The sequence below is a fragment of the Diabrotica undecimpunctata genome, chromosome 6 (genome assembly GCF_040954645.1).
Source record: "Diabrotica undecimpunctata isolate CICGRU chromosome 6, icDiaUnde3, whole genome shotgun sequence".
Classification (NCBI taxonomy): Eukaryota; Metazoa; Arthropoda; class Insecta; order Coleoptera; family Chrysomelidae; genus Diabrotica; species Diabrotica undecimpunctata.
The window spans coordinates 159,652,136-159,669,865 of NC_092808.1; the positions used below are offsets into that span (position 1 = coordinate 159,652,136).

The following is a 17,730-nucleotide window of genomic DNA, read 5'->3' on the forward strand; positions in this document are numbered from 1 at the left end:
AGTTACTGTTTTGAGAAAAATCGGTTTGAAGTTTAAACCTTTCTATTAAATCACGAATTCCTAAGAAAATTACAAATTACCTTCAATAACGTCAAAAGACAATCAAATATAAGTTTAATTAATAACATTTAAAAAAAAATGACTTGTAATATTTTTATTAAATACTTTGTTACTTACCACCTTTGTGCATAACCATTACTTGGGAAACTGGTTCAAATTATGTTACGGCGAACAGATGATAAAACACAGGTTTTGATTCAAATAACAACAAACAATTAATCTTAACATTTTTCTTTAAATGAAATAACAAAATGTGTTAAAAAAAGAATTAAAACAAAATTTGCATATTAAAAAAAAACTATTCGTTGTCGTCCGGTAATAATGTTTCATTAGTAACAGGAATATCATTAATAAAATGAGCGTAATCTTGTGGAATAATACCACAATTTAAAAGAGATAAGAGATCTTTCTTCTTTTTTTGGGATACCGGCAATCTGTGAAAATATTTTTGGGTTAGTGCTAATGACTCCCAAGTTTGTGACCTTCCTCTTAGTTTCCTTGTATCAGAAACATCTATGGTTAAAAAAGTATCATCATACAAATTGTATTTATATTTAATTAAAAAAGGATCTTTTTTCTCAAAACGAATCCATTTAATTTTTAGCCACTGAACCTTTTCTTTATCTGTATTTAAAGTATTGTTAGGAGTCATAAGGTCAGCAAGTTTCTGTAGATCATAAAAATCGTTGAAATTTAAATTATGTACACAGTATGGTTTAGGTTTTACTCTTGCAGCTGAAATTAGCACAGACCACTCTCTTGTAGAATAGATTTTTTTATGCTTTCTTGCTCTTTCGATTGTGGCGTGCATCGAATCAGCTTCCAAATAGGAGTGCCCTGTCTCCATAAATTTTAAATCGAAAACTTCCAAATGTTTAATTGTATTTACTGCATAAAGCAATGCGGCTGACACATACTTATTCCTGTTCTGGCCTCCACATGTATCACTGAATGTAGAAACATGCGTCACAGTTTCCGATAAGCTATACAAGTATTTAAGGAGACACGTTCCTATTTCTGTACTGCCTTTTTTCCCATGTGTTTCGTCCCATACATAACAATGACCTGTTGCATCTGACGCATCAAAAATTGTAAAATTATATACATTTAGCTTTAACTTATAAAATATTTGATTGTCTCCCGCAAATGGCACTGACAAAATTGCTTGTAAATCAAATGTTGCGGCTCTAAAAGTTTGTCCTTTTTCTCTAGCGGCTCTTTCCTTATCTTCAGATTTCATCTGCATTGCATCCTTTTCTCTCTTTTTGTGACTGTCAAATTCCTCTTTTAATGGCTCCTTGTCTTTAGCAGTATTATAAGCATTACACTTAAAACACTGGTCCTTTTTCGGAATGAAAAAATCCAATGCTGGGTCATATTTGTGGAATATCTTCTGATAAACAAATTTAGAAACCTTGGTCACGTTTCGATTTTCACAGAAGCCAATGTATAATCTGTACATTTGGGATAAATTTAAATCTGAAGACAAATACTGTTTCGTTGAATCTCGCCGGCAATAGTGTGATTCCACACGTGGAAAACTATCAATGTGTTCCTTGACAAGCAATACATCTTGTTCCTTTGTAACATTATGAGGTCTTTTACCTTTTCTTTTATCAAATCCAGTGTAGGTATGAGTATTACCCACATTTTTCATACATGTTTCAATTACCCGATGGGAAATATTAAATGTTTTACAAAAAAAATTTAAACACACTCGAATTCTCAAGCCTTCGAAGTTTTTTAAATAAAAAATCCTTGAAGTTTTACGTCTTGACTGTTCTACTTGTTGTTTTCTTCTTTTTATTGGAACATCGGTCACTAATGAACTCAGGTGTAATTTTTGCTTATCATAGTCGCCCATTTCCCAGTATTCGCGACAAATAATTATTCTTAGTTCTTCAGTAATATTTTTTTCACATTTATACCTACATTTGGTGCAGTTAACGGGCAAAGGCTTCTTTTCTTCAACTGTTTTTCCACTCCTGTTTATATATTTCTTTCCACTAAGCCTATTTCTTTTCACAATGGACCTTTTCCATAAAAACTTATTACCTTGTTTTCTCTTCTTTGTTTTATTGTTTTGTTGTGCGAGCTCTTCCCGGTGTTGTTCAAGGGGCTCTTCCATTATCTGGTCCTCATCTGAGCTTAATTCTAAATCTGAAGGTACGAATGACTCACTAGAATTTTCAAAAGGGTCTCTTTCACTTTCACTGTCATTGTTTGATGCATCCGAAAACATTTTTGCAGTCCCGGATGTGCTAGGAAGCTCACTTTGTAATCTGCTCACATCTACAAACAAAAATTACAAATGTATAAAATAGGGACTATTAGTTACCTAAATTAACCATTTTTTAAATTTATTTCATATTATTTATGAGGTTTTCTCTACAATTACTTGATATAATATTACTTACTTGATATACTTTCCGTGGATAGAATAATCTCAGACGTACTTGTGGAACTTTCCTTTTGATGATCAATTATACTAGAATCTAGAAAACAAAACTTTTACTTTTAAAATTAAACATGTCTTATAAATAACATACCAGTTTTCCTTTGCATTAATGCCAATTCTACTATTTTTGCCACCCTGGAAGTCATTTTATTACAGAAAATCAGGAGCAAGCACAAAATACTTTTGTAACTCAAGTAAACAATATTGTATAACCTCAAAATTAACACGTGTAAAGTGGTAGGTACACCATTTGTTGGATAAACCGTCAAAGAAATACATGCACAAATGTGGTAGGTGATTTTACAACAAGTGCGCATACAGATTTTAAGTGTAAAGTACTTATACTGAATGGCAGATGGCGCTAGAGGTATTAAATTTATGGATTTAATCTACCACCTTTGTGCATAATAATTCTATAGCTTCAAATATACTTACGTGATACTTAACTCATTTTTCCTACAGATTGCACTTACAACATTTGTGCGCTACACCATCGATTTGTTCTAAATGTGTTGTAATTGCCATACGATAAATAAATAAATATTGAGGGATTGTTGACTGCACACCGGTATATTGAAGAAATTTTAGCAAATCACGTAGTATCCTTTTCTCATATTGGCTATGATTTTCTATTAATGCAAGATAAGGCGTGACCCCAATCTGCAATTTGTGTCACGGAATATTTAGAGGAAGTTGGTATTAATAAAATGAGCTGGCCAGCGTGTTCACCAGATCTGAACCCAATAGAGCACGCTTGGGACTTGCTTGGTAGAAATATTAGAGATTGCGAAGTCGCACCAGCCTCAATTAACGAACTTCTAGAAGAGGAATGGCAAAACATCCAGCAAGATGATGCTCATAGATAGCATGAGCCGACGTGTACAGGCAGTTATAGAAGCCAGGGGAGGCAATACAAAGTATTAAGTTATATTTTAGTAGTTTTTGTTTGTTATTTGCATACTTAGGTTAAGTTACGTTTTTTTTTGTTTTGTTATTGCTATCATTCTTCATTAAAACTAAGATCATGTCTTGCTTTTAATCATTATTTAAATACGGTGCTTCTGGGATATCGATATGACATTCCTTCGTTATCAGTCATCAAAGCCCCCATCGTCGTATTACTTCTTCAGGTTCCTTCTCCTATCGGAGGTTAGAAATCATCATCGCTATTTTAATTTTTTATTGGCCTTGCTTCTGAATAATTCTAATGAGCTGCAACCGAACCACTCCCTCAAATTTCTTAGCCAGGATATTTTGCGTCGTCCTGGGTTTCTCTTCTCTTGTATAATTAACCTAAGTAATACGTACTTCTCGCCCCTCATTATATGACCCACATATTAAATCTTTCTAATTTTCACTCCCTTTTTATGACTTCACATTCTTTCTTCATTCTTTGTAACACCTCTATATTAGTTACTTTTTTTCGTTGGTAATAATAGGAAAAGTCGTAAATTGAGGGTGGCAAAGTCATTTCGTTCCTAAAAACGAAACAATCAATATGTTCACATGAAACAAAAAACATAATACTTAGAAGACATGGTTACAACCGAAAAACAAGGTTTTACGAAAATCCGCAAACGGAATTATTCCACAGGATGTTTCAAAGTTAGGATAAAAAACCACCTTTCGATAACCCCGCCTAATAAGTCAAATACAACATTTTATTAAAAAACTCACTATACTAAATTAAACTTTATAAATTTTTACACAGTGTGCTAAAAAAATCATCAAAATATGGTCAAAAATAAAAAAAAATACTTTTAATTTGACCAAAATTTTCTCCGTTGCGTTTTTTTGCATCTGAGTGTACATAAAAAATTATCATCTAAACCGTTATCATGGCAATTTTCTATTTAATTGGCGTGTTCATTAATTTCTTGTCTAGATTTCATTCCTTATTTTATTTTATATGATCATCAATTCAATTTTGAATAGTTCAGCGAACTATTTTGAGACGAAAAACTAAATTAAGGCCACTATCAGAAGAGTTAGTGGAAAAAATATGTGATCCAAACAGAATTCCGAACAATCGTGCTTTCCGTGTAATCTTAGAATTGAAATTCGTTATTTTGTGTTACGCATTGTGCGTTGCGCATTTAACAATGTAAAAAGGCTTTTCCAGAGAAGTTAAATATTGTAATAAAAAATTTCCCCAGATCTTGTGATAAATGACAACTGTCACAAATTTCCCCAGATCTGGGGAAAAAAATAATAAATTGCACTGTTCTCTGTAATTCGAACAATTATCCAACTTTAAACTCGCCTTTTCTCATTTAGACTTCAATATCGACCATTTAGGCAAGGCTTTCTAATTGTAAATTGTTTTAGATATTAGTGGACCACGGATATATAAGTCACATGGGCAAGTATATACTATTGGCGAGTGTTTTAGAGAAGTGCAACGCTTTTTTCTTATGTTTTACAGTCTTAAGTTCACTGGGTAAGTATTTTCTATCGAAAAGTGCTTTATTTTTAATTATTATGTTTAATAATTACTGTAAATTACGGTTTATCTCAAGAATTTTATATACATATGTATCTATATAAAAGGCTATGATGACAAGTCACATCGTTTGTCCAGTAAGGTAACAACGCCACCTAGGAAAGAAACCTGAACTACCAACATTTGACATTTCAATCATATTTTGTTCTTAAAAGGATACGGTTGATGTATTGCTAATTCATTCTACAAATTGACGATATAAATATTGTTAACCATAAATTTTACTACTTCACAGTAATAAATTTTTCGCAAAATTGCTAAAGACGTAGGTTACTGTGATTGTAAGGTAAGATCAATGACGTATAATATATTATATTTATTATGTGTCATTGAGTAAGATAAACATATACTTACTATAAAAGTAAAATGACGTTTAAAAAACGTCAACGCTTTACCAAAATAAAATAAAATAAAAACTAAATAAGATTAAATAAAATTAAATAAAGGTAAATAAAGTTAAATCAAGTTGAACCGAATTACGTAAAATTTAATAACAATTAAATAAAATTAAGTAAAATTAAATAAAATTTAAAAAATAAGAAAATTCTAAGGTTCATTCATAGCACAGGGGACCAGACCGTTATTTTTACATGACTTTCTTCTCTCTCTTCAATCCTGACCCCCCGGAGAGAGTGTAGTGGTTATCGTGACGTCGTGTATTGTCTTCCTCCAAAGATCTCTGTCTTTGGTCATTTTTAAAACTCTGAAAATAGTAAAAAAAACTGACCAGGTGACTGTTTTTACTAACGGCTGAGACGGGGGGTTCACTATACTAAAGTTTTAAAAATATAGACAGTAAATTCTTAGAACTGTGAATGCGATAAACCGACAATATCGTTGCCAGTTTGTGATGATAGATATTCTAGTAATTTATAATTTAATCATTGACATGCAGCAAAATTATCATATTAATGATCATTTTGTATTTTTTAAGGTATCCAATAAAATGTATTTAATTAACTTAGCCTAAAGTAATAGCCCAAAATTGACGAAATGCCCTGAAGATGCTCTAGGAATCGAAAGTACTTGGGCAAGATTTAATTAATAAAACTGTGCTCGATATCTGCCTTTATTTTATCAAAGTTAATAATAAGTACCTGGTATCACTGGCTGGTGTATTTCCTTTTAGAAAGATTTTGGGATTGGAATTGAATCAAAAACACTGTCAAAAACCTGACAAATAGTCTGGGGTGACCATGGAACACAAAATGGACAAGCTCCCTGGAGGTAGAACACTGATTTGGGCTTCGGATTATCTTGGATGACAACTAACTGCAATCTTGAAAACTCGGCCACTCAATTTCTTCTTAAAACCATGTGGACCTCTCAAATGGTTGGAAACGCCGTCTTACCAATCCCTCACATAGGGCACAGCACAAACAATCGGTGATTAACTCAACAAAAACTGCCAAATAGCATCTTGAGCCCAAATTCACCTCTCAACTTAAAAAATTGCCGGCTTTGAAGACTACACGCCGAAAGCTATCTAAATCTTCTTTCTCTGTTTTTCTTCGTCTCTGATTTATTCGACCTTTCTCAACCCCCGTCCAGTTTTCGCTGCTAGCCAATCGGAACTCTTTTTAATGACGCATTTTATTCGATTATGGACCTTAAGAGTGCTGGGCTTTCAAAATTATAGGAATTATTTAATTAAAACGTAAATGTTATCAAATATAGACTGGTAAAACTGGTATGGGAAGAGATTCCCACAGGCAAAAGACCACTCGGACGTCCCAGAATGCGATGGAGAGATAACATCCAAGCAGATCTCCGGAAAATGAACATTCCATTTGACTCTAGGTTGATGGAAGACCGAACAAATTGGAAAAAAGTTGGACAGTCAGCCAAGACCCACCCAGGGTTGTAGCGCTACGTGATGATGATGATCAAATATAAATAATACAAATTTCTTGGATGTGTCGCAAAACACTTCACACACTTCAAAGTCAAGGAATTTTTATACATAGACAGGGGCGTATCAAATAATTTCTATATATGAAATATTCGATAGTTATAAGGACATTATTTATGCTACAGGCAGAAGTAATGTTTTTTGTTTTTTATATTTTATTTGACTGACTTTAGTGTCATAAAATTAGAGTCTTAAAAATACTGTCTTACTGCTGAACTTTTGCTCCCCATAATCCGAGAGGTGTGGGAAACAAACCACATTCCAGCGGGCTGGAAAAAAGGTAACATTATCAAGCTTCCAAAAAAAGGCAACCTCACACTGTGCAAAAATTGGAGAGGAATAACCTTGCTTACTGTCATAAATAAAATATTTGCGACCATCATACTGAAAAGAATAACAAACAAGGTTGAGTTTCGAGCTAATCAAGCAGGCTTTAGGCCAGAATCCTCCTGCATAGACCACATTAATACTGTGAGGGTAATAATGGAACAATCGGTTGAATGGAACACACCCCTATACATGGTTTTTGTTGATTTTGAACGTGCCTTTGATAGCTTGTCTCACGCTGCTCTATGGAAAATTTTAGAGCTAAGAAACATCCCGCAAAAAATAATTTCTATTATAAAGTCACTATATACTGATGCGAAATGCAGCGTGACACACAATGGGATCAACAGTCACGAATTCAACGTACTTACTGGAGTTAGACAGGGATGCGTGCTTTCTCCGTTTCTTTTTAACATAGCTATAGACTATGTTCTCTCCAAACTAGACTCCGACACAAGAGGGGATACAATGGACGTTAACCACATGCCTAAGCGATCTAGAATACGCGGACGATATCTGTCTATTAGGTCAAAGGTTTACGTATTACTGTCTATTTAGGAAAACTTTACGTATCTTGGAAGTGTCATAACAGAAAACGGAGGTACAGAAGACGCTATTCGCATGAGGATACGATAAGCTCAACAAGCTTTCAGCACGCTCAACCCTGTTTGGAGATCTGGCGAGTATACTACAAGGACAAAGATCCGAATATTTCGATCAAATGTCATGTCTGTTCTACTCTACGGATGTGAAACCTGGAAAGTGACAAACACCCTCACAGACAAACTGCAGGTCTTTGTTAACAAATGTCTACGAAGAATTGTTCGTATATTCTGGCCTAACACCATCAGAAACGACGATCTGCTACACCTGACCGAACAAAAGAGGGTACAAAATGAAATTAAGTCCAGAAAGTGGGGTTGGATCGGTCACACACTCCGAAAAAATAGTTGCAGTATCGCAAAGACTGCCCTAGAGTGGAATCCCAAGGGAAAAGAAAAAGAGGTCGCCCAGTACAAACTTGGAGAAGATCCATCATGGACGAGATAAGAGGCCAAGGAAAGTCTTGGAATGAGGTGAAGGCCTTAGCGCAAAATAGAACCCGATGGCGCGTTTTCACTGAAGCTCTATGCTCCACTTAGGAGTTCAAGAACCTTATATATATATATATATATATATATATATATATATATATAAATACTGTCAAATTACACCTTGAATATAATTGTTTTTGTCCATAGAAACATTCCCCTGGATGGTTACAACAGTCCCCTGTCACGGGTTTGCATAAAATTGTCTATAACTCTAAAACCAATAGGAAAATGGGTTTTTAAAAAAATATATATATTTAATTTACCATTACATTCATTTTATTAATAAACATTCTCAACATTTAATAAAATTTGCTTAGGACAGTTTTGCATAGAAAATTTCCAAATAGCAGAGAAACATCCATATAACAAATTAAATATGTTTTGTTTTAGGATTGAAGTTGATGCAATCTCCGAAAAAATGGCCCGTTAAAAATGATTCGGAAATAGACTTGCAAAATCGAAACGCTCTGCTTAACAAATTTTTAAATCGTGCAATGAAGTATGCGAAACCAGAGCTATGCGGATTGTATAAACATATGTTTTCGACGGATGTATATAGATTTGGTAAGCATTCACTTTCATTTCAATTTAATATATGGTAAACTTTCTGGAGCACAAAAAATGCACTACATAACTATTTGTATACACTGTACAAATATTGTTGTTTTTAGATGCCCCTACGTCCTTCAATTCTATGCTGAATAATATATTTAAACAGAAAGACTGGTCGTTTCTTGGTCACTTCTCCCTCAGTATAGAAGTATTTTACGAACAGATGGACCTTGACAAACTGCGGGCTTTTATCGTTATCATGGCACAACGATCAACATCGATTTCCCAAAGGTTGAAATACTTCGAATGCGGGTGTAAGAGGGATATATATCCCAGGATAACCGTAAGTACACAAATCTGTTATCTATAATCAAGTCAACTCGACTTCGAGTACACTTCGAGAAATAATTTGACTGGACAAATGTTGATATGGTACTTCGAGTCGGATATGGCTCGAAGGACCATTCAAAATAATCATTAGACTCGACATTTATGGAACAGCGGGTGGTTTTTATAAAATAAACGTAACATATAGGTGCATTTAAATCAAAGCTAACTCAAACGAACAAACGAATTCGTTAAAATTATTGTATTTAAACAGCGAAAAAAAAAACACTACCGAACGAAGTCGTGTTGGGACATATTTCAACTGATGTCGGTAAATCAGCGAATCATCAAAAGAAATCGGTGTTTAGTGTGAATAGTAGATAGAACGTAGCGAATGAATTCGTTAGGAAGTACTGTTTTAATACTAATTTATTTACAAATTAGATTGAGATGGCTGTTTGTTGTGTAGTGCTGAGAACTTTGAAGTACAATATGGAATGGATGAATGAAAAGACGCTTCAATTAATCGAATTACATAGATAGTAACGAATAATGTCTATGAAATCCGAGATCGAAATTGTATAAAATAATAAACAAATAAAAACTGATGCTTGTAAAAAAATTTCTACTGATATGAATTATGATTTCTCTGAAGCAAAAAAAAAAGATTTCTTAGTTTCTAGCGTCATTTAGACGAGAAAGATAAAAGAGTTTCAAAAGCTCTTCAAGAAAGTCAGGTTATGAGACTGACCCAATTTATAATTCTACGTGGTTTGTTTTTAAATTTCATTTCAAAATCATCCATAGACATTCAACAGAGATTTGTAACTTGACCTAAATTGTCAGTCGTTAACCCTCTACTGCATGAATTATTGCAAACATAAAAAACGAAATAAAAAATATTTTTATGTATTGTGATTTTTATTAAGACAGATAAAAGCCATTAGTACATTTCAAATAACTGTTTAGTTCCATATATAGAAGTCTTTTGGTAAACCCATATACGGTTTTATATGCAATAACTACAAAATGGAAGATTTTTTGAAAATCCATATGTGGTTTCGCATGCATAAGAACATATTTTAATCAAATATTGACATACAAAAATACATTAGTTATGAAATTGTCATAGACAATTCCTTTCTTCTTTATAACATAAAAATACTTTACACTTTATACATTTGGTGTAAGTTTTTTTTTTGTACATATTTGACGACTGTTGGCGAAATTTTTGCCATTCTGGCATGTGTCCAACAGGTGAAGTTCCTTAACGACTAGACGTTGGAGTTCCTTGATGACTAGACGTTGGAGTCCCATTTTGTCCTACTGGACGACCTCTCTTTGTTGGTAGTGACTTCCCAGATTTACATAAATGTTCAGAAAGAGCTTGTTTGAACTTAAAGAATGGCATATAGCAATGTTGTTCATTTTTCCTACGCCAGAGTATTCATGCGTTCACAACACATAGATCCAAGATATGAAAAAAAAATTCGTTTATACCATTTTCTTGATCTCAGATGGATTCTGTAAATCCCTAGCATCAAGTCTAATAAGTCCACTCCTCCCATCAGCTGATTATAAACTTCACCAGCTTGGGGGCATGGAATCTCTTCGTACGTTTTTTCTTTTCGGAACTACCTACTTTATGTGGTTCTAGGTTCACTACCAACGTAAGTTTATAATATATTTACTGGATTATTATCGAACCAAGTTATTAGACTTATGTTTATGTCTTCAACAATGGCAACTTTTTCTACAATGAAACCACAATCTTTTTTTTTTAGTTCTTTTTCAGATGAGATTCCTGAATTTGATACTTGAAGGCAACAATCCATTTTTTGTAAGATAAATCTCTAATTTTGGACTATTAAACCAGTTATCGAAAAATATTTTATGATTAACGTTCTTCGGCACTGTCTCTGTCAGTCTAGTTACAACACTTCCACTGGCTCCTAAATAATTTGGAAAAGTATTGCTTTGTTCACCAGCAAAAATTTCAGTCATAACTAAAACCTGATACACCACTAAGTACTTGATTTTTGTATCCCCACTTGTGAGGTTTTTCCGGATTATATTGTTTGAGGTTGTGCCGACATTTTGTAGGGATAATTGGTTCGTCAATAACTCGATGTTCCTCCTTGGGAAAGCAGTAAAAGGCGCTGTGTAATCTTATCTAATACAGGTCGATTTTTGAAGAGTTTATCATGGCCTGAATTACCTACTGGACCGAAGTTAGTATTACCACTAAAATAAAGGTGTTTCTTTATAATTTTCCATCTATTGCAGGTCATTAGATTCAAATACTTGTGGTTGGCCTACAGAAAAATCTACAGGAGTTTCTAACTCGAGGATATCAGAGCACATCCAAATTCCTTTGTTCATTGCTATCACTGTCATCAGACTGGGACTGACGACATCGAGGAATATACTCATTATCTGAATCTGAACCTAATTCGTCTTCACTTAGTTCTCCATCACCAGGAATACAGTTAACGTATTTGGATGAGTCATAAAACTTTCCAGGATCCATTCTGAAAACAAAAACCAAGTGATAATTTTTCTAAAAACGTTATAACTAAAATAAGATTGAATGCATACAAAACCATATATGGTTTGATAGTAAATGACATCATAAAGCTAGATAATTCGATGTAGAAAAATATTTATACAATAAAAAATAATCAAAAATTTTTTCCAACAAATAAATTCACTATTTCGATAAAAAATATTGCTTCAAATTGGAGTCATACATACGGTACCGTTCATTCACTACACGTGTACAAACGAATGAGGTTATAACGATCTTTCTCTTGACTGGTAGGCAACCAAACATACAGATGCGTAGTATAATGAGTACTAGCTATGATGTAGTCAGAATTTTCGATGGGTGGTGGATATTATGTTCATTACATCTTCATCTGTATCCGATATTGCGGACGGATCAACAACGAATGCGAACGTTCGCTATAATGTAAATGGTTCTACTAGTAGAGAACAAATGACCAAGCGAATACCTTCGTTCGTTCGTTTGTGTTCGCTTTGATTTAAATGTACCGTAATATACTATTGAGAACTTATCCAAAACTGTCTCTTTAGGGTCAAGAATCTGTGATTAAAATCGAAGTAAATATGCCCGAGTCTGAGATTCAGCTGTTCCTCGAACAATATTTCTACAATATGCGATTGTCGAGGAGTAAATTTTCTACGGGACTCACGATAGATATTAGTTTACCATTTGTTTCTGAAGGAGAATTGAGTTATCTCGATCTGATAGGCAGTACTGATTGGAGTTTTCCTAATACCAATTTCACCGTAAGGAACTTGTTAATAGACTATTTTAGATTCGAAGAAACGCAATTTACTAGTCCCAATCATAATATGATCAGAATATCTCCTCAATCTTTGATGTCATGGGCCGGGGGACATTGACGTTTGACAAATTGATAAAAATGTTGAGGTTCGTATATTAGATTTGGTTATAAAATAAGGTTTTTACCTAGAGAAATGTGTTATTTTTGCAGGTGTGGCAGCTTTCGTATGGTCGTACCGTGGAAGTAAGAACCGCCGATGCTCTCAACTCCTCGTGATTCCAATAATTTCCTTTAGGCGTGCCACTCAAAAACGATTTACCGATCGCAACTCACACCTGCCAGGGAACGGTGAAGTGGTAATGGTTGCGAAGGCAAAACTGAGGGTCTTAGTCGGCTAAGAATGGTAGGGATTTATAAACGAGAAACTGGAAAAGAGTAACCTCGCGAAGGTTTCTAATAAAAAAAAATCACCTATTCTTTGGCTTAGTACAGGCGTAGTTATCTAATACACTACAATTCATAAAAACTACAGATCATTCAGGAAGATTTGCCTCCAAAACACTTCAACCAATGCACAGAGTGGTATTTTACATAAAAAGCAGACCAAATCAAAAATTTCAAAATTTAGCATTTCTTACCGATTCTTGTCCCTAAAGCAGGTAGTTATATGTGACGTCATCTGCCAATATCCCCTCCCCAAATAACTTAATAGACAAATTTGACAGCTGTCACTTCCCAACACGTTTTGGCTGCGTATAGTTTTTTGTATGATTTGCAAGTTCTTTATTTTTATAATTCAAGTGATTTTTCTAAAGAGGTAGACCATTAAAGCTTATAGACACGCCGTATGCTATAGCCCCCGTTTTGAAGAGTGAAGCAAACATAAATTGCTTTGCGCAGCTATGCGTGACGTCAGTTTATGGCAGAGAACGTTAGAAACTAGAAGTACTTATAGGTATTTGCAAACTTTTTATAAGTGTTAAGCAGCGGCGGCTGGCCAGGTGAAGTAGGTGAAGGTGAGGTTCACCAAAAAAATATAATTAAATTGAGACAAATAAATAAAAAATTAAAGCAACATTATTATATCTAAATTCTGAAATCAATTATTTATTCTCTTTTAATTAATCTAAAAATTAAAAAGACAACTAGCTTTATTAGCGGTACGTACTTGACGGTCAAGTCCTGACCTGTGTCACTAGCCGTGTACTGAATCTTAGTATTCAGGAATAGGTGAATATAATTTTTGAAATTCGGAATTCATCTGCATGAGCGTTCACGGTTGTCATGGCAACGTGACGTCAGCCTATTCTTAGTGATAGCTGAGAAAACTGGTGAGTGCAGTTCCGACTATAAATATATTATTCGTCTTCACCCACTTTTGGATGTGTATTTGGTATTCCTATTTTTCGGAAATTTCTCTCAGCGACAATATTTTGAAATTTAGTCTATTATATAGATATTTTTTATATAGTATAGTATATAGTATAGTATTTATTAGTTTAGTTTAGTTACAGTATTAATTTTATTTGTTTAGTGCACTTTATTAATACATTTCTCTGTGGTTTCTTTCGGATTTCGGATATAAAGTGTTCTCGTGGATTTCGTTTGAACAAAAATAATTTTAGACAGACATAAATCCAATTAATGACTTCTTCTTCTTCTTCCTATGCCGTCTCCATTAACGGAGGTTGGCGACCACGTTTCTAAAAGTTTCTCTGTCTTTTGCAACGTGGAATAATTCGTCTACAGTCATGTTTGTCCAGTCTCGAATATTTCGCAGCCATGATTTCCTCTTTCTACTTATTCCCTTTTTGCCATCGACTCTATCCTGCATGATGACCTCCAGAAGACTATATTAAATGGTGGCTAAATTAATGACTTGGTGTGTAATATATTAGAGACTCCGTTTAGGCATTGGAAAAATGAAGATAAAAGGGATGTTCTTTTACATGGTCGACCAACCAGTATTTCAAACATCTTCGTCTGATCCAGAGTGATCGGCTGCAATCAGCATCTGACTCAGAGTGGGCGGCTGAATCGAAACTCACCAACCCGTTTAAGCAGGCGTGGTGATTTAATCGCCAAAAAACCCTCAATGAAATTATCTAGTATCTAGTATAAGTGCCCTAAAAAACTGTTTTCAAGTTATTAGGGCCCTAAACTCTATACATTTTTTTAACAAATTTTTAATGAGTTTTGGGCGCGACGTAGGTACCAAAGTAAATAAATTGTTTTAGATTTCCTAAAGATTCATTGCAAAAAAATGGTTTATAGCGATGCACCGTGTAAATTTTAAACCATCAAATAGTTTTAAAATTGTTATTTCTTTTTTTCCCATTCTGTATCCTCTTCCTTTGTTAACGCTTTGATGATTTCATCCATGATCAAAATAAAGAGCATGGGGATCAATGAATCCCCTTGTCTTATTCCGTTGCCTATTTCTATAGGTTCTGTGAGTTGTCCACCTATTCTGACTTCCATTTTGTTGTTTTGGTAGATGTTTTCAATAGTTTTTATAATATTTAGGGGAACTTCTCTATTATACAGAAGATGGATTACATCTTTGAGTCTTACTCTGTCAAACGCTTTCTTTAAGTCAACCAGACAGAGAAATGCTGGTCTATTATACTCTAGTGCTTTCTCAGTTATTTGCTTTATAACGAATATTGCATCTGTACACGATCTTCCACTACGAAAACTCCGTTGTTTATCTGCTAAACTTATCCTCTGATTTATTAACGCTTCTAAAATTTTAGTTGTAAGTTTTAGCGTAGTATTTAACAAGGGGGCCTGCGTAGCGCAAGCGGTAGGATGCTTGCCTCGCATGCCGATGGTCCGGAGTTCGAATCCTACCGCCGGCAAGAACAACTAGACATTTTTAAAAATGTCTATAGGCCCCAGGTCGACTCAGCCTGAATAAAATGAGTACCTTCGGTAAAACCAGGGGTAATAATAGGCGGTTGAAGCGTAGCCATGTTACCTTCCTTGTATACCGTAGGCCCTAGATATAGTAGACTACCCTGCTATACTTCCAAAGCCGCGAGCGGTATAAAACGGGAGACTATTATTATTTAACAAGTTTACACCTCTGTACTTTTCTGGCTGTTTTTTGTCCCCTTTTTTGAATAGTAGAATTAGTTCGCTCGTTCTCTATTCTTCCGGTATTTTATTGTGTTTTATAATTTTGTTATATATTATATTAAATAATGGTGTTAATTGTTCTGTCATTGCTGCTCCACAATATTTCAGTAATTCGTTTGATATCCCATATTTGGTTTTCAAGTATTTTCCGAACTTCCTGTACATTAAAAAATTTGTTCCCTAAAATTATATTATTGTCATGTTTGGTTGATTAACATACATATACGAATGAGTATACAGTTCTTTTATGTGGAAAGCAAAACCAGTAACAATAGTTTTTATTATCTTTAATTTGATTGTCGATGAAAAATAAATTAGTACAGTCAATTTAGCTCAAACATATATAAATTTTTCTAATGTTGGGTTGTCGATAGAAAACTAAATTATGATGTTATGCCAATTGTTTGTTGATATTTTAATAAATGTTACTTAATTTGTCAATATCTGATTTTCGATTTATACATTTTTTATTTTGCTGTAAAAAAGGTTTGTACAATTAAACCTAGAAGCTAAGATTAACACTATTACAGTAATTAGTATTAAACTCAACAGTCTTCCGAGTTAAACTGCGTCGATTATCATTGCGCCGAGCTTTCGACATCCTCTTCGATGTCTTCTTCATGGCTTTCGAGGTCTCAGTCTCCCGAGCCCCCAGACACTACTACACTGATCACTAATTAATGCATTAATTGGACATAATTTCTTTATAAAAATCACTTAAATTATAAAAATAAAGAAATCGCAACTCATACAAAAAAGTGTATTAGAATCTCAAAACTAAACTTTGTTTAAACAAATTTATTTGGGGAGGGGATATTGCCAGATGACGTCACATATTACAACTTGTTTTGGGGACAATGATCGGCCCAAAATGCTAGTTTTTGAAATTTTCGTTTTGGCTAGCTTTTAATGTAAAATAACCACTCTGTGCAACACAACAAAACAGTGTGTCGTTGCAGAAGTTGCCATCTAATAGTCTAACCATAAAACTTTTCAACTTTCTAAAACTGGTGATCGAACTTTCTATGAAAGTAATACCAAACGCCTTATTATAAAAACATAAACGTTTTATTTGATGTTTTTATCAAAGTTTAAACAGTTAAGTTTTTTATTAGAAAGATCTGTTAAGATCTGATTATATATTTTTCTACCTGTTAACTTGTATTGTTATTTTTTTATGTAATTTGACAAGTTTGTTGTAATAAATAGTTTTCTACGGTTGTTGTTTTATTCAAAATTACAGCAAAAGTGGTAGGAATCTTCAATAATCTTTTCTACTACCAGAGCTTCAGCAGTATTAGCATTAAAACAGGTGGTGAATACACACAATTTTTTAGGTTATGTATATAAAAGTCACTTGATTTGAAAAAAAAAAAAAACAAATTACAAAAAGCTTGAGGATCCGAAAAATTTGGAAACGAATTAAGGGCAATATTGGATTCTGATTCGATAATGGAACATTAGAGGGAGTTTCTTGAAAAGGAAGCGTTAAAAAGCTTAATAAAGAATGAGAAATCGGGTCAAGTCGCAAACTAGTGCTGGCAAAATTAGAGGGTAATATTACAAAGGCCGATGAAGAAAATGAATTTAGTAAAATAAGCTGAAATACTCAGAAAATAGGAATAAAAAACAGATGAAGAATTCATAAGACTAGACGGATGGACATTGAACCGAAGATGAGAGATTTTTAGGAAATACTACTAAATAGTGTACAGAAGATATATGAAAGAAGAGACAAATGGAAAAAGAACGAAATTGTCGAACGAGGACATTAAAGCTCTAGTAAAGAAAAAGGAACAAGAGTGGAAAACATGTAGTCTACAATTAAATCGGAGATTTTTAATGGGTTATTTGATTCAGCATGAATCACATATAAAACAATAGGAACTATAATATGTAATAATAATTTTAGAAACTATGCCGTCAAGTATTATAGGTGAAGGTGAGTCACAGCTAAGATAAACTTACCACCAAGTAGCTAATTTGGTTACAACGCAGTACATTTTGGCTGGGTCAGGGGTTAGAATTCTAATCAGCAATCCCTA

At 33.8% G+C, this 17,730-nt stretch overlaps 1 protein-coding gene across 1 annotated transcript in view; it reads left to right on the forward strand.

Moving 5' to 3' along the window:
- The window catches only part of LOC140444211 (uncharacterized), a 30,476-nt gene extending 13,573 nt beyond the window's left edge, over window positions 1–16,903 (forward strand). Inside the window, exons 14-18 of the mRNA XM_072535950.1 lie at window positions 4,847–4,958; window positions 8,745–8,918; window positions 9,026–9,249; window positions 12,330–12,690; window positions 12,755–16,903. Of these exons, the coding sequence (XP_072392051.1) occupies window positions 4,847–4,958; window positions 8,745–8,918; window positions 9,026–9,249; window positions 12,330–12,662 (843 nt within the window). The 3' untranslated portion in view covers window positions 12,663–12,690; window positions 12,755–16,903. The remainder of the gene's footprint in view (window positions 1–4,846; window positions 4,959–8,744; window positions 8,919–9,025; window positions 9,250–12,329; window positions 12,691–12,754) is intronic.
- Window positions 16,904–17,730: the final 827 nt, after the last annotated feature.